At 42.9% G+C, this 22,778-nt stretch overlaps 1 protein-coding gene across 2 annotated transcripts in view; it reads right to left on the reverse strand.

Annotated features, from left to right (window-relative positions):
- The window catches only part of LOC142245236 (carboxypeptidase O-like), a 992,459-nt gene that overhangs the window by 69,198 nt on the left and 900,483 nt on the right, over positions 1 to 22,778 (reverse strand). For both annotated transcript variants that reach the window (XM_075317796.1, XM_075317797.1), the window contains 2 exons: positions 13,304 to 13,506; positions 5,437 to 5,521 (listed from right to left, as the gene is read on the reverse strand). In XM_075317796.1, the coding sequence (XP_075173911.1) occupies positions 5,437 to 5,521; positions 13,304 to 13,506 (288 nt within the window). The remainder of the gene's footprint in view (positions 1 to 5,436; positions 5,522 to 13,303; positions 13,507 to 22,778) is intronic.

Genomic DNA, 22,778 nt, shown 5'->3' on the forward strand with positions numbered 1-22,778 from the left:
ATTACCACCCTCTAGTATTCTTTGACAACTTTAGCTTCATAGAGCCAGAGAAGGGTGGAAATAGAGGTAAAACAAGCAGATGGAAAGTGTATGTAAATGTTTGGTCATGCCATTGTGCCGCCCCTGCACCAGTCGAACCACTCGGATCCGGGGGTTGCTGTGGCTCGAGGGTCTCTGGACCCGGGGGCTCACGGCCACTTCAAATGCAAAGGGGGTATTTACAGGGGATAAGTGTTCTTGACACCACCCGTGGTTCGCGGTAAGGAGAGTACCACCGCTGCTGATGGGAGTACCTGGGGGAGATGGAGTGGGGCAACCAGATGACATTCCCTCCACGGGTAGGGGAGACCCCGGGACTCTGGATGGTGGAGTTTGTGTAGGGGAGCGTGGTGCAGATTGGAAGCGGCCACAAAGCGACTCCGACAAAAAGGTAAACCAAGTCTCTGGGTGCCACTGCCACTTCATGGGAGTTCGTCGGGAGTCTGCTCCCTTTGGTATTGCTGATGATCTGTAACTTGCCTCCATGCACTGTATTTTAGTGTTCGTTGTGACCTCTGTGCTTGAAGCTGTCGGGGTCCCGCTCCCCATGGTTAAGTAGTGAAGCTGTGCTCTCGATGGTTGACACTTGGGATTTCAGTGGGCTGCATAAGCTGGAAAGCCCTATCCCCCTTGTTGTGTTGATGCCTTCGATCTCTGAGCTCTTGGGGAAAGTTCATAAAGAGACTATCCTCCACAGGTTAATTATCAGGTTGCGTGAAGCTACTCCCTGATCTAGGGTCCAGTACCCCGCTGTGCTCGGTACCAGTTTGGTTACTAGGTACTCCAGTGCCACCTGTTCTCCAAAACTAAGCCTGGCACCTTTCTCCAATACCCTAAGACCGTGTCTCCAACTCCTTCGGTCCCAGACCACCATCCGTGACCTAGCCAAAAGTCCCCAGGGAGCTCAAACTCCCAGCTCCTCACTCTTTGAGAGCTACTACTCGTCTGACTAAGCTTTGCTCTCCACTTCCTCTCTCTGACTTCCCCCCTCCCACCAGTCTGCCTTACCCCTAAGCGAGTGGCCCTGTTCCAGCTAGACTGCCCACTGGTGTGCCTGAGAGGGTGTGGTGTGAGGTGTGACTAGGATTTGCATGCTGATTGAACAATACCAAAAGTTAGGATCCCAGAACCATGGGGGGTTGAGTCCTGCAGCAGAAGGGAAAGGGGGTGCAGTACCCTGTGACACTCTGACTAGTTCAGGGGTGTCACAACATGATGAATTCAGCACCTGTAGTTGGTTTGAACAGTCAATTTTGAAGGACAGAAAGGTCCAGATGAGATCCATCTCAGACGGCCCCGGAAGAACATTAAATTTGATATCTAATATGGGAATCACAAAATCAACCTCTCTATTATTGGCCTTAAGTCTGCTTTACACGCAGCAACATCGCTAGCGATATCACTTGGGAAAGCACCCGCCCCCGTTGTTTGTGCATCACGGGAAAATTGCTGCCATTGGCGCACAATATCGCTAGGACGCGTAATAAGTACTTACCTTCCTAGCGACGTCGCTGTGGGCGGTGAACAACCTCTTTTTTAAGGGGGAGGTTCGTGCGCCGTCACAGCAACATCACACAGCGGCCCGCCAATAGAAGCGGAGGGGTGGAGACCAGCCGCATTAACAATACACCCACCTCATTGCTGGAGGATGCAGGAATGCTGCTGTTCGTCGTTCCCGGGGTGTCACACGTAGAAATGTGTACTGCCTCAGGAACGACGAACAACCTGAGTCCGGAACGAGCAACGATCTTTTGAAAATGAACGACGTGTCAACGATCAAAGATTAGGTGAGTATTTCTGATCGTTAACACTCGCTCGTAGGTGTTACAAGCAACGACATCACTAACGAAGCCGGATGTGCGTCACAAATTCTGTAACCCCAGCGATATCTCATTAGCGATGTCGCTGCATTTAAAGTGGCCTTTAGATGCTGAAAAGGCATTTGATAGGATAAATTGGAAGTATTTGGAAATAACCCCAATTAAATTTGGCTTTAATGAAAACATTATCAAGACAATTATGTACGTCTACACTAAAGGCTGTTTTACACGAGTCGATCTATTGTGCGATGCATCGTTGGGGTCACGGATTTTGTGACGCACTTCCGTCATTCGTAACGACATCTCCTCATGTGACAGCTCCTTGCGAGTCCAACCGATGCTTAATCGTTTGAAATTCGGCCATCGTGTACTCATCGTTTAATTCCATAAAATCGGTCAGTTTAGTCTTAATGAACGACACATTGCAAAGTGTGACACCGTGTAATCGGCCATCCTCGTAGTTATTTGTGACGTCATTAAACGTTCAGGGCGTATTTGCGGTTTTAAATAATCACGCCTAATCTAATCGGATTGGTTGTAGCAGATGCGTTTTGATTGGTTATTACTGTTATAAAATACGGAGCTGTAGTCATGATGTGTGAACATTCAGCCTTGGCGTCATGCACAGTGTTTTATAGTGCATTACTCCTAATTTTTCGTACGTTTGTTTGTTCGCTGGATTTTCCGCCCTCACTCCTTGTTATCCCTTTTTTGTGGTAAGTTGTTATATGCCAATATTTCCTTTTTGGATCAAAATCGACATTAACCAGACCACAAACAATAAACAATAATGATGCTAAGGACACACGAGGCAACAAAGACAGACGCAGAAGAGAAACTATATATATGGGATGTAACCAATCAACCACATTAGCAGAACTGGATTGAGCAGGTCAGAATAATTCAGGGCGTGCAACAATCCAGACAACGTCACGGAGGGGTGTATAGTTTGCCTAATTACGCCCATACAAAAGACAGATTGACCAAAGGAAAACATGTGTGAAGCCTTTTGGACGTCCGCCATGGCCAATCAATATATCGATGAGCGCTTTGTGGTCGTTTGACAACACTCAGCGTGTGACACATGGACAACTACCTATCAGCGATACAAACAAAAAAAAAAAAAGACTTTGCAAAATAAATCGCACGATGGATCGACTCGTGTAAAGCAGCCTTAACCCTTCTGCAAAAATGCACATGTATAACTATCTCTACAAATGTATTGCCTTTTCTAATGGAACTAGGCAAGGTTGTTCTCTTTCTCCACTTTTGTTCGCCAAAGCAATGGAACCCTTAGCCGAGCATATCAGAAGTAATGGCAGAATAAAGGGCATTCTAACAAATAAACGCCAATATAAAATCAGATTATTTGCAGATGACGTTATTCTATCGCTCTCTGTCCCTCGGAACTCAATTAGAGAAACAAAAGCCATATTAGACAGATTTTCAAGAATTTCCTACTACAAATTAAATTCAGGAAAATCCAAAATATTACAATTTAACTTAAAAGATTTCACTATTAGAAATATTAAGCGTTTTACCTTGTTTACATGGGTAGGAGAGTCACTAGAATATTTGGGAATCTACCTTAGTAAAAAATTACACTCCTTAGTTAAATCTAACTTAGATAACTTGGTTGGAAAAGTTCAGAAAGATATGAACAACATGATAAAGAGTGAAGTAACTTGGCTTGGAAGGATTGTCTTTTAAGATGGTCATTCTCCCAAAAATATTATATATTTTTAGAGTAATCCCTTTAACTATCCCGTCAAAATAATTTACGACCTTAATAAATTACTAAATGACTATGTTTGGAACCATAAAAAACCTAGAGTAGCAAAAAAATATTTTAACTCAACATAAAAAAGGGGGGCTATAGTCTTCGGAGCATAATGAGTTATTACCAAACAAACCTAATAAGACAAATCCAAAATTGGGTAAATAATAATGAATAATCTCTTTCATACCTTTTGGGGCTGCCCAAAATTAAAGGGCCTTTAATATCCGCACTGATAAATCATGTAACTCACATTTCTATTGATCTTACACCGCAAATGGCTGTTTTATTCTTGGACATGGAGCAGATCGACCCAATATTTAGACCACTAATAATTCACATATGTGTGGTTGCAAAAAGTCTAATTGCGACTTACTGGAGACAGGTTTAGACTCTAACAATCCCTGAGGTGATTGACAGTTACTCTACATAACAAACTTGAACAGTTCCATGCAACTTATAATAACTTATTTGCTACATACCATAAAAAATGGAGCCCTTGGCTTTCTTATCAACAGAATACTCCATAGTCAGTTTGTCCATTTACCCACAGTAAATACTTAGATTTACATTTTGATGTTCTTGAAAAAGTTTGCCGCTGTTTCTTATCTCTTCCCACGGTCTTCCCACCTTTCTACTTTTCCTCTTCTCCCCAATAAATGTGCTCTTTCCTTCTTCCCTTCGCTTTCTCCCTACCCTATCCCTTTATCCCTTATCCCTTTAGGTAGGACGGTTTACTCACTTGCAACGTTAATGTCTAATTATATTGCTATATATGAGTATTGTGTTTAATGTTATTGTTCGTTCTGTTTTGTTTTCATTACTTGTCAAGACATTTCTTTAATAAAAACTATTTAACACAGATGAGATCCATGTGCAATCTGTGTGCTGTCTATTTTTCACTGACTTATAAGAAAAGCTTCTGTAGCGCCCCACGGGGCAGGTGGTTAACCTACTCATTGCCGGGCTGTTGATGGTCGGGTCAGGCGATGTCACGGGTGGCCTTGCCTGGTTCCATTGCTCCAGGGCATACAGTAAAAGGAAGGGAAAGCGGGGTGATTGGGAGAGTTTGTTGTGACGCCACCTGTGGTATGCGGCCAGGGAGTAGTCGCCGCTGCAGAATTCCTCGCCAGCCAGGTGTTATGGCAGCAGGGATGGTATCACTCACTACAGGTGGAGCGGGCCCCGAGTGGGATGACGAGGGTTGGCAGTCCCTTGGAAGTGCCGGAGCGCGGGACGACAACATCACTAAACAGAGTCTGAGTCAGCAAATGTAGTTCCAGGTTCTTTTACTCGCTGATTTAAAGCTGCACCCAAGTGCTGGTCTCTCCCGTTGTGGGCTGTGGTCAATTCCAAGCAAGTAAGGGGCCACCACCGTTTTTTGGAGAGAGACAGAGTGTCCTTTTCCTAGGATGTCCCCCTCAGCAGTTAGGAACTCGGGCTGAGCTCCTGCTCCAAGCCCCGGGTCTAGCAAAGATCAAAGAGCTCCAGAAGTACTTACCTGAGATGGATACCACACCTGCAGTACCCTGTGGCGACCAGAGACTCCAGGGAGCCACACTTCAGAAGCCTTATGATTTTTTTTCGCATAAGACTGGTGAAACTCAGAAGGTAAAAATCTGACAATCTGACCAACCTCTGATGAAAATCTGAACAAAAACACTAATGAAAATGATTAATTTTTTGTCTGTGAGAAAAATCAATGAGATCTAGATGATGCATCACTCTACATATAATGATCAAAATGATGGACAATGTGAAGTACAGTTCATTGTAACAGTAGGTGATAATTGTACTTACATAATATCACAGATGATGATCCCACTATGTAACCCTCACCATGTTTTTCTGTCATTTTTGCAGCAGCTTTATTGGCAGCTAGCATCTGGTGTAACAATATATCAATAGGTTTAAGTTTGTACATAGCATAAGCATAACAATAAAACAACTTGTTAAGTATGTTTCTAAGGATGAGATGTATGGTATGCATTTGATAGGTTTATGTTAGAATTAATAATGGGTGAGCACTAAAATGCTCAGGTGCTCAGTAGCCTAGTTGAGCAATTTTGCTTGTCTCAGAAGAGGGAGAAGGAGGAGAGGTAGATTCTAGAAATGCTCTGCGCTGCAGGAAGACAATGCTCCTTCTACTGTGTAAGGCCTCTGCCACACTCACGTGAAATTCACGCACGTGCCGCGAGACACGTATTTTCCCTGCGTGTTGCGTGCAGGTAAGTACGTGTCTCTGGTACGTGCGTGACACGTGTGTTCTACGTGTGCTATCCGCGATATCACACGTAGAATCAGTAATTATTATACTCACCTGGTCCTTCCTGATGTCTGCGCTGCTGTCCGTGGTGCTGATCCTCGGTCTCCAGCCCTCCCGTCTCCCCGCTGCTGCTGCTGCCAGGCAGTGAAGTGAATATTCTATGAGATTAATGAGCGGCGGTCGGCAGCAAGAGGCAGCAGCGGCAGAGACAGGAGGGCTGGAGAAGGTGAGTAAATGTTTTGTTTTTTTTTCACTGACATGTGTGTTTTCTCCGGCGCGTGTCACACGGGACCGCATCCACACTACACCCGTGTGGTACGGGTGCGGGCCGTGTGACACCCGTGCTGCCGGAGAAATCACTGACATGTCAGCGCTTTGAAAATCGCACACACGTACAAACGCACACGGACACACGTTCCGTGTGGTTTTACGTGTGTGTGCCTGCTACAATAGGGTAGCATTGGTTAAAGTGTCTCCGTGCCGCCGGGACGTGTAAAAAATGACAAACACGTACCGGAGGCACGGACGTGTGGCGCAGGCCTAAGGCTGTGTGCACACGTTGCGTCTTTTACCGCGGAAACGCTGCGTTTAGAACCGCAGCGTTTCAGTGGCGAATTGCATGCTTTCAGCTTTCCCAGCAAAGTGTATGAGAAAGCCGAAAAATCAGTGCACATGCTGCGTTTCTAAACGCAGCGTTTTGGATGCCAAAAATCGGTGCGGAAAGAAAAGCAGCACGTCACTTCTTTTGTGCGGTGTGGCTGCATTCTCTCCCCCATTGAATCAATGATGCGGGACAGAACGCAGCTACACCGCAGTGAGCTGCTTTTTTGTTGCGGTCCGCGGCCTTTGTCGGCACGCCAGAACGCAGGCATTTACCTGGAAGTGAGGTCAAGAGGTTTCCTGTTGACCTCACTTCCTGGCAAAGTCCAGGAAAGCCCCCGGTGTCTCCAAAGTGCCCGCCCCAACCCCCGACCCCCCTCCCGAAAATCCAACATGGCCGCGCGCACAGTAGAGCACCGGCCGCCCTGCTCCTATGATTTCTGTCGCATGTGCAATAACACATGCGACAGAAAAATGCCCCCCAGGCCCTGCCCGGTCTCCCCCTATTCCCCCGGTATTCCCCCTCACCTGTCCGGTCGCAGCGCTGATCCCCCGCGGCCCCCTCCTCCTTCACAGCAGACGCCGGCCGGTCACATGTGCAGAGCAGCTGACAGCCAGCACTGTTCAGTGTGAGCTGTGCTGGCTGCTCGCACTCTGCAGCTGTGACCCAGGGAGAGTGGGTGCAGATTTTTGGCACCCACTCTCCTCAAATGGAGGGTCTGCCCTCCTAGAAAATGGGGGATACGTTCCCTGAACGTGCCCCCATATTCTAGAAGGTCCAGAGGCGACGTGGGACGTCCATATGGATTTCTGCGGACCCATTTTTTTCAAATTTTTTGATTAAAGTGGAGAACAAGGGAATGATTTGGGGAGTGTTTTTTGTAATAAAAAAATTTTTGTCATTTTTTTTTTGCTTTTGTTAACTGTCAATTAGTTATGTCTGGTATCTGATAGACGCTGTGACATCACTAATTGCTGGGCTTGATGCCAGGTGACATTACACATCTGGTATCAACCCCATTTATTACCCCGTTTGCCAACGCACCAGGGCGCGGGATGAGTTGGGGCGAAGCGCCAGGATTGGCGCATCTAATGGATGCGCCACTTCTGGGGCGGCTGCGGCCTGCTATTTTTAGGCTGGGAAGAGTCCAATAACCATGGCTCTTCCCACCCTGAGAATACCAGACCCCAGCTGTCAGCTTCACCTTGGCTGGTGATCTAATTTGGGGGGACCCCACGTTATTTTTTTTTTAATTCTTTATTTATAAATAAAAAAAAAAGCCTGGGGAGCCCTCCAAATTGATCACCAGCCAAGATGAAGCTGCCAGCTGTGGTTTGCAGGCTACAGCTGTCTGCTTTACCCTGACTGGCTATCAAAAATAGGGGGGACCCCACGCCATTTTTTTCATTTTTTTTTTTTTATTGGATAAATACTAAGCTAGGCACCCTTTAGTGCCACATGAAAGGTACTAAAGGTGCCAGCTTAGAATATGCAGGCGGGGGTGGGACGTTATATATATTTGACATCCATTCATTCATTGATGCTTTTTAGGCTGTGTGCCCACAATCAGGGTTTGCAGCGTTATGGGCGCTGAGTGTTTTCCCTGCGTCCATAACGCTGCGTTGTGCAGTAGAAGCACAGTGGAAGGATTTTTGGAGATCCCATGCCCACTGTGCTTCTTTTCTCCGCAGCATAAACTGACCGGTGGCGCAGCTTCCCGAGCCTCAGCATGTCAATTTATGCTGCGGAGACGAGAGTGTTCTCTGCAGGTAGCATAGAGCTCCACAGCAGCCTGAACCCAAATCGTGGGCATGGGCAGCTGCAGGAAGGCTGACACTGTGTACTAGACGCCGTGTCGCTGGATCATGGCCACATAGCCTTAGGCCTCTTTCACACGTCAGTGATTCTGGTACATTTGTGCTTTTTTTTAAACGTACCAGAATCACTGACATACGCAGACCCATTATAATGAATGGGTCTGCTCACACATCAGTGATTTTTCACTGCACGTGTCTCCGTGCGGCGTACCCGCGTGTGCGTGATTGCCGCACGGAGACATGTCCATTTTTTTCTGGCATCACTGATGTCCCACGGACCATGCAGTGGTGTGGTCCGTGAAACACGTGCCAGAAAAAAATGTGCTTTTAAAATAAAAATCATTTTAACTCACCCGGCTCCAGCGATGTCCTCTGCAGCCCGTTCTCCCTGCTGCTTCTGAGCCGGCTCATTATTGTCGCGCATATTCATGATGTGCGACACAGCCGACCCGAAAGCAGCTGCTGCGGGGGTCAGCGCCAGCCGGATGCTGCAATGCGGGAGCGATCAGCACCATGGAGAGCGGGAGCGGGCACAGGTGAGTTAATCTCTAAGTGCAATCACGGGCCACGGAGAACGGAGCCCAGATTGCACTTAGACAACCCATGTGTGCCGTGATTCACGGCACACGGAGGGACATGTGCGTGTTTTACACGCCAGTGAAAAACGTCAGTGTTTTTCACTGACGTGTGAAACGGGCCTAAAAGTGAGAATATTGTTGCTACAGCAACATTTTGGGTGAAGTAGCTGTGGATTCAAAATGTTTAATATCCTCCTGAATAAAATCCTTGAGGGGTGCAGATTCCAAAATGGGGTCACTTGTGGGGGTTTTCTGACGTATAGGTACCTAAGGGGCTCGGTGCGCAAAGTTTATTTCAACTTTTCCAAAATTCAAAGCCCTCCCATTTATCCAAACAGAATGTGGAGAAGGAAATGACATCACAGGTTTTTTTTTCCAAAGGTCTGTGTTCAACCAACTTTATTAACACTGACAAGTCTTAAAAAACGCACCTAAAAAAACGCATGAAAAACGCATGAAAAACGCATGCGTTTTCGATGCCTTTTTCTCAAAAAGCATTGTTTACAATTCTCCCCTCTGCCAGAGGGTGCGTTTTTTTCCGCGCTGAAAAAAAAGCAACGTGTGCACATAGCCTAACTCAGTCTGTGTCCAGCCACAAGATTAGTATACCCCTGAAATACTCTATGCTGTGGGTGGAACCTATACTTTCCAGCTTGTGACGTAATACAATATCTCAACATTAATTTCCTGAAATACTCAGTACTGCTGAAAAACAATTCTCTGTCTCTGCAATATCTGGGTGAGATGGTACATCTGTCTTTGCTCTGCAAGGCAGAGATGGTTATGGCTATATTTAACCATCTCTGCTCTGCTACATCTGATCATTTTAGCTACATCAGAGTGAGACAGTCTGATGTTGCACAACAAAGACTAATGAAGCATCTCAGACTGTTTCTGCTCTGCTACATCTGACCATTTTAGTTCTGCTACATCTGAGTAATGCCTGCTTTACACGCTTCAATAGATCTTTCAATCCGTTGTTGGGGTCAAGTTGTGAGTGACGCACATCCGGCATCGTTCGTGACGTATTTGCGTGTGACACCTACGTGCGATCAATATTGAACGCAAATACGGTGATCGCATACACGTCGTTTATTCCTCATTCATTGGACGTTTTGTTGTACGAACCTAGTCAATTGAAACGTGTGAAATCCCTCATACGATTTTGATGTCTGAGGCTATGTGCGCAGGTGTGCGCTCTGCACCGCAGCTTAAAAAAGGTCCGCTTCAGAGCGCAGCTAAAAAGCTGCATTCTGAAGCGCCTCACAATGTATGTCATTCACTAATCTCTGTCAGTCGGTCACTATCTCTGTCCCTCTCTCTCTGTCCATGTCAGTCTATCCGTCTTACCCCCTCTCTCATACTCACCGATACCCGATCACCGGCGCGGCGCTGCACGGCATTCACACTGCTCCGGCGTCTTTTACTATTTTGAAAAAGCCGGCCGCTCATTAAACAATCTCGTATTCCCTGCTTTCCCCGCCCACTGGCGCCTATGATTGGTTGCAGTGAGACATGCCCCCACGCTGAGTGACAGGTGTCTCACTGCACCCAATCACAGCAGCCGGTGGGCATGTCTATACTGTGCAGTGAAATAAATAATTAAATAATTAAAAAAAACGGTGTGCGGTCCCCCCAATTTTAAAACCAGCCAGATAAAGCCATACGGCTGAAGGCTGGTATTCTCAGAATGGGGAGCTCCACGTTATGGGGAGCCCCCCAGCCTAACAATATCAGCCTGCAGCCACCCAGAATTGCCGCATACATTAGATGCGACAGTTCTGGGACTGTACCCGGCTCTTCCTGATTTGCCCTGGTGCTTTGGCAAATCGGGGTAATAAGGAGTTATTGGCAGCCCATAGCTGCCAATAAGTCCTAGATTAATCATGTCAGGCGTCTCCCCGAGATACCTTCCATGATTAATCTGTAAGTGACAGTAAATAAACACACACACCCGAAAAAATCCTTTATTAGAAATAAAAAACACAAACATATATCCTCATTCACCACTTTAATAAGCCCGAAAAAGCCCTCCATGTCCGGCGTAATCCAGGATGATCCAGCGTCGCTTCCAGCTCTGCTGCATGGAGGTGACCGGAGCTGCAGAATACACAGCCGCTCCTGTCACCTCCATGCAACAACTGAAGACAGCCGTGCGATCAGCTGAGCTGTCACTGAGGTTACCCGCTGTCACTTGATACAGCGGTGGCCACGGGTAACCTCAGTGACAGCTCAGCTGATCGCGCGGCTGTCTTCAGTTGCTGCGTGGAGGTGACAGGAACGGCTGTGTATTCTGCAGCTCCGGTCACCTCCATGCAGCAGAGCTGGAAGCGACGCTGGATCATCCTGGATTACGCCGGACATGGATGGCTTTTTCGGGCTTATTAAAGTGGTGAACGAGGATATATGTTTGTGTTTTTTATTTCTAATAAAGGATTTTTTCGGGTGTGTGTGTTTATTTACTGTCACTTACAGATTAATCATGGAAGGTATCTCGGGGAGACGCCTGACATGATTAATCTAAGACTTATTGGCAGCTATGGGCTGCCAATAACTCCTTATTACCCCGATTTGCCAAAGCACCAGGGCAAATCGGGAAGAGCCGGGTACAGTCCCAGAACTGTCGCATCTAATGTATGCGGCAATTCTGGGCGGCTGAAGGCTGATATTGTTAGGCTGGGGGGCTCCCCATAACGTGGAGCTCCCCATCCTGAGAATACCAGCCTTCAGTCGTATGGCTTTATCTGGCTGGTTTTAAAATTGGGGGGGACCGCATGCTGTTTTTTTAAATTATTTAATTATTTATTTCACTGCACAGTATAGACACGCCCACCGGCTGCTGTGATTGGGTGCAGTGAGACACCTGTCACTCAGCGTGGAGGCGTGTCTCACTGCAACCAATCATAGGCGCCGGTGGGCGGGAAAGCAGGGAATACGAGATTGTGTAATGAGCGGCCGGCTTTTTCAAAATAGTGAAAGCCGCCGGAGCAGTGTGAATACCGTGCAGCGCCGCGCCGGTGATCGGGGATCGGTGAGTATATGAGAGAGGGCTGCTCAATTCAGTTACTCAGGAGTTTAGCGGTCACCGGTGAGTCCTTCACGGGTGACCGCTAACCAGGACGCGGCACAGACAGAGCCGCAGCATGACAATGAAGTCGGGTGAAGTTAACCCAAGTTCATTCTGATCGTGCGGCTTTGTCTGTGTTTGCTGTCATCTGCCATTAGCTCTGCTACATGGCTGTCTGTGTCTGCTGTTAGCGGCCATGTAGCAGAGCTGAATGGCAGATGACATAGTAAAAACGCATCCCTACACATTACACACGCTTGGCAAGTCAATAAATAAAAAAAAAAAGGGTGCCCAATGCAAATGTCACAGAACACATGATCTAAAGGATCGCACACAAAATTGATCAATTTAACATAGACTACTAACACACGTGTGACAGCAAATGAACGACCTACGTGCGATCTCATTAAATCGCATATGCCACCTGTTTGAGTCACATCGCATACGAGATCGCACACCTAATTGTAAGGTGTAAAGCTGGCTTAAGAAGCACAGATATAGCAGAGCAAACACAGATGTATGTCATCTCTGTTCTGTTACATCTGACCATCTTACTCAAATGTAGCAGAGCTGATAAGGTCAGATTTAGTAAAAGAGAGAGAGAGAGAGAAAGAGAGAGAAAGAAAGAGAGAGAGAAAGAGAGACAAAGAGAAAATGAGAGAGAGAAAGAGAGAGAGAGAAAGAGAGAAAGAGAAAGAGAGAGAGAAATAGAGAATGAGAGAGAAAGAAAAAAAAGAAAGAAAGAAAGAATGAGAGAAAGAAAGAGAGAGAGAGAGAGAACTAACCCGGATGTTCTTTAGCTCTAGAAGAGTGAAACCGAGTGAGAAGTCCCTGCACTTAGCTGGGGAAATCCCTGGCTTCAATCCAGCAGCTCCAATCACTGAAGCTTCTTCACTGTAGACAACGCACTCCAGCACCGCGCGATACTTGGCACTGCTCGTTACTAAATTAAGCACCCCAATGGTTGATTGAGTAATGAGCAGTGCCAGTCATGCTGACTCATCACTAAATAGCACAGGGATGCACTCACCTACACCACAGTATAGCATTGTCCCTAATGATGCCTCTTGAGAGGTGATAGATGATGCAGGAAAGTGAGCGCAGGCCCAGCCTCCTGTGACATCACCATTGAGACTTCTCTCAAATGATATCACAGGAAATGCAGAAAAAAAAACACATGTATTAGCAAGGTAGAGAGAAGTGTAGAGTATTGTGTAATAAAGCTAAATAAAGCTAATTACAAAAGTAGTTAGGATATATAGATACATTTCGAAAATACATTTTAGGTTGCTAGATCAACTCTTTAATTTATATTCATTACATTTCAAAGTTACTTACCATTTCATTATGATTTGCAGATTGATTCTTTTTATATCCATAAGGAAGAAGAATAAGTCTTCCATAGCTGTGAACTGTAAGGTACATGAGCATGTTGGATTTCACTTGTTCAAAAAGTTTGACCACACCTTTGGTTTCAAGTTCTGAAGCAGCACTTGGTCCACAAAAGATTAAACTATCACAGTCAGTGGATGCTCCAACGCCTAAACATTAAAAACAGCAAAAAAAAGGACAAAAATGCAAGTTTATTAATGTCAAATCTACAATGTTTTTAATTATCTTCTACTATTTCATATGTGAGACCGTTTGGCACATTTTATAAAAATATTTTAGTGTTAGGAGTGCCCCAACAGAGATTTGCCGTGAAGTGGCGGGGTGGCTCAAGAAATTGCAATTTTTTGCCAAAAATCTCATATTTATAATAAGTACAGTTGGAATTTTTTAGTGCTGTAGTGCACATTTAGTGCTAGCTTTTTTGTTTTTTCTTCATTGAATTGGTTGGTGGCTGACCCCCACATTGCTATGCACCCAAATTTGGGATGTATTCCACCTGTCTAGATTTTGGCGATTGGTGACTGTTCACATTCAGTCATCAGGCCCTGTCCACAGGCTATTTACTTCATGCAGCATTTGCTTGGACCTGTCCCGCCCACAGCCATGATTCAGTCATGGGTACGGGATTGAAATAGACCAGGTGAGTGCTGCTAAGAGCAGTTCTACTATTTCATATGTGAGGCCGTTTGGCACATTTTATAAAAATATTTTAGTGTTAGGAGTGCCCCAACAGAGATTATTCGTGAAGTGGTGGGGTGGCTCAAGAAATTGTAATTTTTTGCCAAAAATCTCATATTTATAATAAGTACAGTTGGAATTTTTTAGTGCTGTAGTGCACATTTAGGCTATGTTCACACACTGCAATTTTTACCTGCGTTTTTGGTCCGTTTTTGCTGCAGAAATTTCTTGAGAAATTCTTGTAACCTTCTGCAGACATTCCCCAGCAAAACCTATGGCAAAAAAAATTAGCTGTGCGCACACTGCGTTTTTTTCTTAAGAAAATTCTTTCAGTAGATTTTCTTAAGAAAAAGAATGAGCATGTCACTTCTTTTCTGCAGCTAATTGCGTTATTTGCCATAGATAATTGGCACAATAATGCAGGGAACAACCAGCGGAAAAACGCACCAAAAACGCACTGAAAACGCACCGAAAACGCGGCAAAAACGCAGGTGCGTTTTTGGTGCGTTTTTTAACGTAGGTGCACTAATTCTTCACTCTTAAGAAATTTCTTAAGAAATTTTCTTAAGAAAAATCATTTTTCTAGTGTGAACATAGCCTTAGTGTTAGCTTTTTTGTTTTTTCTTCAATTAATTGGTCGGTGGCTGACCCCAACCTTGCTATGCATCCAAATTTAGGATGTATTCCACCTGTCTAGATTTTGGCGATTGGTGACTGTTCACATTCAGTCATCAGGCCCTGTCCACAGGCTATTTTCTTTATGCAGCATTTGCTTGGCCCTGTCCCGTCCACAGCCATGATTCAGTCATGGGTACGGGATTGAAATAGACCAGGTGAGTGCTGCTAAGAGCAGTTCTACTATTTCATATGTGAGGCCGTTTGGCACATTTAAAAAAAATATTTTAGTGTTAGGACTGCCCCAACAGAGATTTGCCGTGAAGTGGCGGGGTGGCTCAAGAAATTGCAATTTTTTGCCAAAAATCTCCTATTTATAATAAGTACAGTTGGAATTTTTTAGTGCTGTAGTGCACATTTAGTGCTAGCTTTTTTGTTTTTTTTTTAATGTTTTTAATTATAAGAAAGGAAAATGCCAGAATCACAGTTCTGTGAAGCACATTACCGCGATTGTCAGTTCCTGATAGATCTAATCAGATGTTAATCTTTATTTCTAGATGCTGGTAATTATGGTGTTGTTGAAAATTATTATTAGACTTCATTAAAACAAGGTATAAAAGTTGATAACTAGAAATTAGCTCATGATTGGAAATTCAGATTTGCTGGCTTCACTGAATATACCTCGTACATTCATAGGCAGAAAATAAACTCAATAGTGAGAGAGAAAAAGTTTACACACCTGCTCCACATTCACACCTGAGACCTTGTAACACTAATGAGTCACATAACACCATGAAGGGAAAGTGGCTAATTGGGCACAATTTGGCCATTTTCACTTACGGGTGTACTTACTTTTATTGTCAGCTATTTAAACTCTAATGGCTGTGTGTTATTTAGAGGGAACACCAAGTTTACACTGTTATACAAGCTGTACACTGACTACTTTATATTATCTCAAAGTGTCATATCTTCAGTGTTGTCTCAGGAAAAGAGCTAATAAAATATTTAACAAAATATGAGGTGTACTCACTTTTGTGAAATACTGTATATTCTACTGACCCAGTGGAATCTGGAAATGGAAACTGACTCAGACATACAAACTGCCAGTGCTCCAATGGTTACCAATGATCTGTGATGGCTCAGGTACTGACCACCACTGTGCAAGGTATGATAACACACTTGATGTCACAGCTGCAGAGCATTATGGGGAAGCCACCGCAGCCACACAAAAGGACATTAGTTTTTGTTTTTTTTTCAAATCATGCAAATCATGCTTGAAATAGCATGGACTCATGGGCACAGGAGAGGAATATCTATACCAGGAGGGGAACAGTATATATCAGCAGGGGGACAGTAAATACCAGGAGGGGCCCAGGAGAAAAACATATCTACATGGAGGTGGACATTATATAGCAGGAGGGGAATAGTATATACTAGGAGGAAGACAGTATATACACAGTATATACCAGGAGGTGCCCAGAAGAAGAACCGGCCTATAATTTCCCGGCTCAGTTTTTGTCCCCTTTTTGAATATTGGCACCACATTTGCTATGCGCCAGTCCTGCGGTACCGACCCTGTTATTAAGGAATCTGAGAAGATTAAAAATAATGGTCTATCTATCACAGAACTCAATTCCTGTAGTACTCTGGGGTGTATGCCATCCGGGCCCGGAGATTTGTCAACCTTAGTGATTTCGAGGCGGCGGCGTACTTCCTGCTGGGTTAAGCAGGTAATATTCAAGGGTGAATTTATGGTATCACTGGTCATGTCATCTGCCATGGCATTTTCTTGTATAAAAACCGTAGAAAAAAAGTCATTCAGCAGGTTGGCTTTACCCTCATCCCCTTCCTCCATTTCACCAAGACTATTTTTAAGGGGGCCAACACATATATAAAGATACATCTGACTAACATGGGGGGATGGGGGGCCCAAAGTCCAAATTTTTCACTGGGGCTCATCGAACTCTAGTTACTCCACTGTGTGTAACTGCATTTTTTTAAAACTTTAACTCAAACTTTATCCTCTGCAGAGTGATGCCCTCATCTGCAGAGATAAAACAAACGTTTACAACATACAACATAATCTCGAAGCATCACTTCATTGAGGCCCCAGATTAGTTCCACTTGAGTATTGTATGAGAGGATATCTACACCAGTAACCACCTAACTAGCTTTCAATAATAAGTCTATCGCCAACAATTGGGCTATTAACTCTATAACTGGTATTTTCTAATGATAAGCTAGCACTAATATGCTTGAGTGCTCGGTACTTGAATTGAGCAAATCGGATCCTCGGAAGGGCTCGAGTAATGAGTATAATGGAAGTCAATGAGAAATGCCAGCATTTTTCCAGAACACCCTAAAGGAGAGCTGAAAAATTGCTAAATTTGATGAAAATAGTGCTCAAACGGAATGGGAACAGCATGGGAACGAAGCCTGCACGCATCTCTGACTCCGAAGTCGCTGGTGGAAACTAAATAAATAAATAATTTAAAAAAATGACATGGGATCCCACGGTTTTTTTTTGATAACGAGCCAATGTAAAAGAGAAGGCTGGGGCTGAGATTATCAAGCTTAGAAGGTCCATGGTTATTTGTCCCTTTCCAGTCTAAAAATACCAACCCACAGCTGTCGCAGAATTGGCGCATCACATTAGATACATGAATTCTGGCACTTTGCCCGTCTGTTCCCGATTGCACTGGTGGGGTGGCAAAGCAGTTAGTATTTTTGGGGTTTGAAATTAACTGTGTAATGTCAGCTGGCATCAAGTCCAATGATTAAATAATGGAGAGGCATCTATCAGACACCCCCATTAGTAATCTTGTAATCCAATATTCACAGTGGCTGGAGCTGCATTCGGGGAACTTGGACTATAATGAATCTTCATGGAAACAGTTTTGATAATAAATTGGTGAATGAGGGATAGTAGTGGGGAGTCTATATTCAAATAAACTTTTTTTTTTTTCTGTGTTTTTTTATTGGATTACTGGGATGAAAATGGGAGTGTCTGATAGACACCTCGCCATTACTAGCACCAGGGCTTGTTGCCAGCTGATATTACACAGCTAATATCAACCCCCCGAAATATTACCATCATTGCCCCTGCATCAGGGCAATTGGTAAGGGCCGGGTAAAGCGCTAGAATTGTTGCATCTAATGTAATGCGCACATTCTGGGGCAGCTGAGGGCTGATATTATTAGGCTGGGAATGCCTAAATAACCATGGGCCTTCCCAGCATGATAATACCAGCCCATAGCTGTGTTCATTACCTTAGGTAGTTATAAGTGATGGGCAAGCACTAAAATGCTCGGATGCTCGTTACTCGAGCCGAGCAGTTTCTAATGCTCGGGTATACAGTTAGGTCCAGAAATATTTGGACAGTGACACAATTTTCGTGAGTTGGGCTCTGCATGCCACCACATTGGATTTAACGTGACTTTATTCCATGTTCAGGTCTACGCGTTTCAGGAGCATCCGCTCCCTTCCTCAGGACAATACAGGCACAAGCAACATCAAAATCAGCAGTCAAAGAATGAGCCGAAAACTATATACCTTCCGGTGTGACGTCATTGATACGCCCACTTGAACCAGAAAAGAAAAAAATCGGCGGAAATTCCATACATTCATTGAATAACAAAGTAACATGATTTCAGTGCAAAAGCCGCTTTTCCTTATCATAAACATATCCATTAAAATCATCATAAAACTTCCAGTTTAATAAAAAGAAAAAGAAAAAAATTGTTGGAATCCCGTGTGTTTGTGAAAATAGAAAAATTATATATGTATGAAAAAATAGTAGTTGTGTGAAAATAGGCCAAGCAGTGAATTAGAATAGAACCTACAAGACATCAGGTTGATATGTGTAAAGAATGTGACAGAGGATTAAACCTTTAGACCATACAAGGCAGGCAGCGGTACATATAAGAACCCGCTCCTGCATCACCAAAAAAATCAAATGTGGGTGCTATAAACACACTGTATAAAATACAGGGAGCTAAAAACTGCACTTCTCAGAACAAGTGAGGTCGTGAAAGTTCAGACCGTGAGAAAGAAACTTATACGCATGCGGGAGAAAAGGTAAGAAGCAAGATAGATGTGTGGGGTCGAGAAAGTTCAAAGCGTGGGAAAAACACTAATGCGCATGCGGAGAGAAATGAAAAAGAATTACCGTGCTGGATATGCACGGGAAATGTTAATACACACAGAAAACCAGTGTGAAAATAAGGGAAACAGTGAACATATGTCAAAAACCAGAATTCACATCTATTTACAAGGAGTAGAAAAGACAATAATGCAAAAATATATAAATATTAATATATGTAAAACAATTTTTGTAATCATTAAAATTACACAACCAACATGGATACTAGCAAAAACATAAGACTAAAAATAATGATAAAATTGATACAATATTAAAATATGAGGTGAGACCTGAATATGAGCTATAAAAGACACAAGTGAAACCACTTAAAACCAACAATACAATTACACGTTAATAAAAATTTTTAATTAATGCCCTGACGTATAAACCTAATAATTATATATAAATTTATTTATACGTGTATGGGTATATATGTATGACACAAAACGAAAGAGATAAAAACCATACATACATATATATATATATAAAAAAATTATATACACATATATATGTGAAGATTTAAAAAATTTTTTAAAAACAACCAAGCAAAAAACCCCTAATGAAAAAGGTCGGTTACCTCGTTCAACCCCAACGGTTTAAGGGTATTTAACTTATAAATCCAATACGTTTCCTTTTTGTTTAATAATTCATTCCGATTAGGGGTATATAGGGGTATTTGCTCAATAGGAGTAACTTTAAGACAAAATTTTTTATCATGAACCATGGTCATATGCCTAGATAGGCCATGGAGCATAAACCCAATTTTTACATTGTGCCTATGCGAGTTAATTCGATTATGCAGGGCTTGCGTGGTCCTGCCCACATAACGCATATCACAGTCACACTCAATAAGGTAGACAACAAAATCAGATTGACAAGTGAGATGACTCTTAATAGTGAACTCAGTACCTCCTGGAGACGAACCAAAGAACTCCCTTCTGTGCTGTATGGATCTACAACAAAGACAGTTTTTTATACCACATTTAAAAACTCCAACAGGTTTATTACTCAAAGGTACAGGTAAAAAGGTCCTCAATCTACTGGGGGCTAACTGGTTTTTTAGACTGGAAGCCCTCCTAAACGTAATCCCAGGTTTTTTTGGGAGAACATCCCTCAAAAAGGGATCATTAAGAAGAATGTTCCAATGTCTTTGAATGACATTTTTTATGGCCACACTATCCCTACTGTAAGTGGTCAAGAAATTTAAAGAAAAATTAGGCTCATTCTTAATACTATTTTTTGTCATAGGCTCATTCTTTTTCCCTTTAATTAATTCCACCTGTTGGGATTTTAAATTCTCTTTATAGGCTCTTTTAATCACCGAATGTGGATATTTTTTATCTAAAAATCTGTCCTTTAGGACCCCTGCCTGTTCAATAAAATCTTTATTAAGGGTACAATTCCTACGTATCCTCTGATATTGGTTTCTAGGCACATTTAACAGCCATTTACAATAATGATCACTAGTAAAATCAATATATCCATTACTGTCCACCTTTTTAAAGAACGTTTTAGTCATAATGGTACCCTCCTCATGCTTAATGGTGAGGTCCAAAAAATCTATAGTTTTTTTGTCCACTGAAGGTGAAAACGTAAGGCCCCAATTATTGTTCTTTATATGTTCCAGGAAGGGAGTTAAACTATTTTCAGAGTCATCCCAAATCATAAATAAATCATCAATATACCTTTTATAGATGATAATATGTTTAGAGAATTTAGAAGAATATATATATTGCAACTCAAATAATCCCATGAACAAATTAGCAAACGTGGGTGCCACCTTCGAACCCATCGCCACCCCACGTCGCTGGCGATACAATACATCCTGGAAGGTAAAGAAATTATTCACCAAAATAAACTCCATGCCCTCCAAAATAAAGTTTTTTTGCGCCTCTGGTAGGCGGTCATCAACCCCCAGGAATTGCTGAAATACCTCGAGGCCCAGATCGTGTAATATATTTGTGTATAATGCAGCAATATCTAATGAAACAAACCGATAGGACTCCTTCCATTCAATATCCTTAATAATATTAATCAGGTGGGTGGAATCACGTAAAAAACTTTTCAACTTGACTACATGTATACCCATTATCTGGTCTATATAAGCCGCTAGGTTCTCGGTTAGTGAACCAATACCAGAAATAATAGGTCTCCCCGGAGGGTTATGGAGAGATTTATGAATTTTGGGTAGGTGGTAATAAAATGCTATCTTGGGATTTTTAACCTCCAGGAATTTTGTTTCATCTTTATTGAGTATCCCTCTCTGTGTTGCATCTTTTATCAAGGTATAATACTTTTTTAGGGAAAGATTATACTGAGCCATCTCCACCACTTCATAATGAGCCGGATTCAAAAGATTCCTCATTGCCTCAGACAAATATGTCTCTTTATTTTGTATAACTATACCCCCCCCCTTATCTGCATTTCTAATAATTATGGATGGGTTATTTTTTAATCCTAAGAGGGCCGCCCTCTCCTCCTTATTCAAATTAGACTTGAAAGGTGCTTTATTAAGCGCAAGTTTTTTAAAATCTTCAAGGACTAGATCGTAATACGTTTTTAAATGGTGTCCCTTACTCTGAAGAGGATAGAAATTGGATTTAACCTTACAGTCAGTATGGAAGAAATCATCCACAGGTGAAACAGTCACCTGCGGGTTATACTTATTGACTTGAAAATGACGAGTAAGAGTCAATTTTCTAATAAATTTTTGTAGGTCAATATACAACTCAAAATCATTTGAATTTTTTGCCTGTCAAAAGGACAATCCCTTACTCAATACATCCAATTCTCCTTTTGTTAAAATGTGACTGGACAGATTAAAAATGCCCTTATTGACTGGGTCTATTGTGGGCCTCTTCTCTCTTTTTTGTTTGACCCTAAGGCCAGCCCTGGTTCCTCGGTAATGTTTTTTCTTTTTCCCACTCGCGGTGTGAGGAAATGTATAATCTGGGGTTGAGTGCTCCTGGCCCCCGGTAAAAAAGGAACACATTTGTCCCCCTCACGGGTATTATCAATAGTAACAATGCCTTTTGCAGAGTCATCAATAATTGTGGCCGTGGATACCATTAAAGTGGGCATCTCTAGCGGACCCTGTTCAAGAGGTAATGGGATGTATTCATCATGTATGGACATATCCAATAAGTCCATTACATCTTTATCAATAGTGTCTTCTTCAGTGACTGATATACTGACTTTTTCTCGTTCTATTTCTAGATCTCTATTTTTTCGTATTCTCTCTATTTGTAGCCTAAGGGCTTCCAATTGCTTCCTAGTCTCCGTAAAATCTCTAGGAGCAATATCGGAATATAAAGTGGAGCCAGGGTCTACAAGGGCTGGTTTAATCTGTTTAGGACTGGGAATAATAATAGGGTCCCTACTAGTGATTGCAGTAAAAACCTCATCCGTTGTAGTGGGTAAGGGAGATTCAGAGTTAGGGACACCCATAAGATTGGGGGGGGAAGGCATTTTGCCTGTCCCTCATCAACAATGTCAATGCTATTATTTCTGATAGACACGTTGGAATTTTTCCTATGGAATTTACTATTGAAAAAATTCCTATGCTGGCTGTTACGTCTAGGTCTATGATGAAAAGGCGTCCTATGTGTTACCTTATCAGAAGGTTCTGAACTTTTTTTGTCAGCAACCATATCTTGTCTATCCCGTTGTAATTTTTTAGATTTACGGAATATGGTATCCTGTTCTAATTGAGTTAACCTAGTATTAATATCAAAATTATGGATTTTATATTCCGGATGTAGATCAAATTTGTTCAACTCTTTATACAAATCATTAATGTTATTAGTTGCTTCATCCGCAATAGTAATTCTTTTCTTGTGTAAGCACTGTAACATGCTCTGCATACAATTACAGAGAATGCCATCCCATTCTGCCGTGAAAATCAAATCGGATGGAAAGGGAGAGTCATGTGTAATTCTTAAGCCCCTCGGGCACAATTTCTCCTCCATGTAAATCATGAGGAACCT

Source organism: Anomaloglossus baeobatrachus, chromosome 7 (genome assembly GCF_048569485.1).
Source record: "Anomaloglossus baeobatrachus isolate aAnoBae1 chromosome 7, aAnoBae1.hap1, whole genome shotgun sequence".
Taxonomy (NCBI): domain Eukaryota; kingdom Metazoa; phylum Chordata; class Amphibia; order Anura; family Aromobatidae; genus Anomaloglossus; species Anomaloglossus baeobatrachus.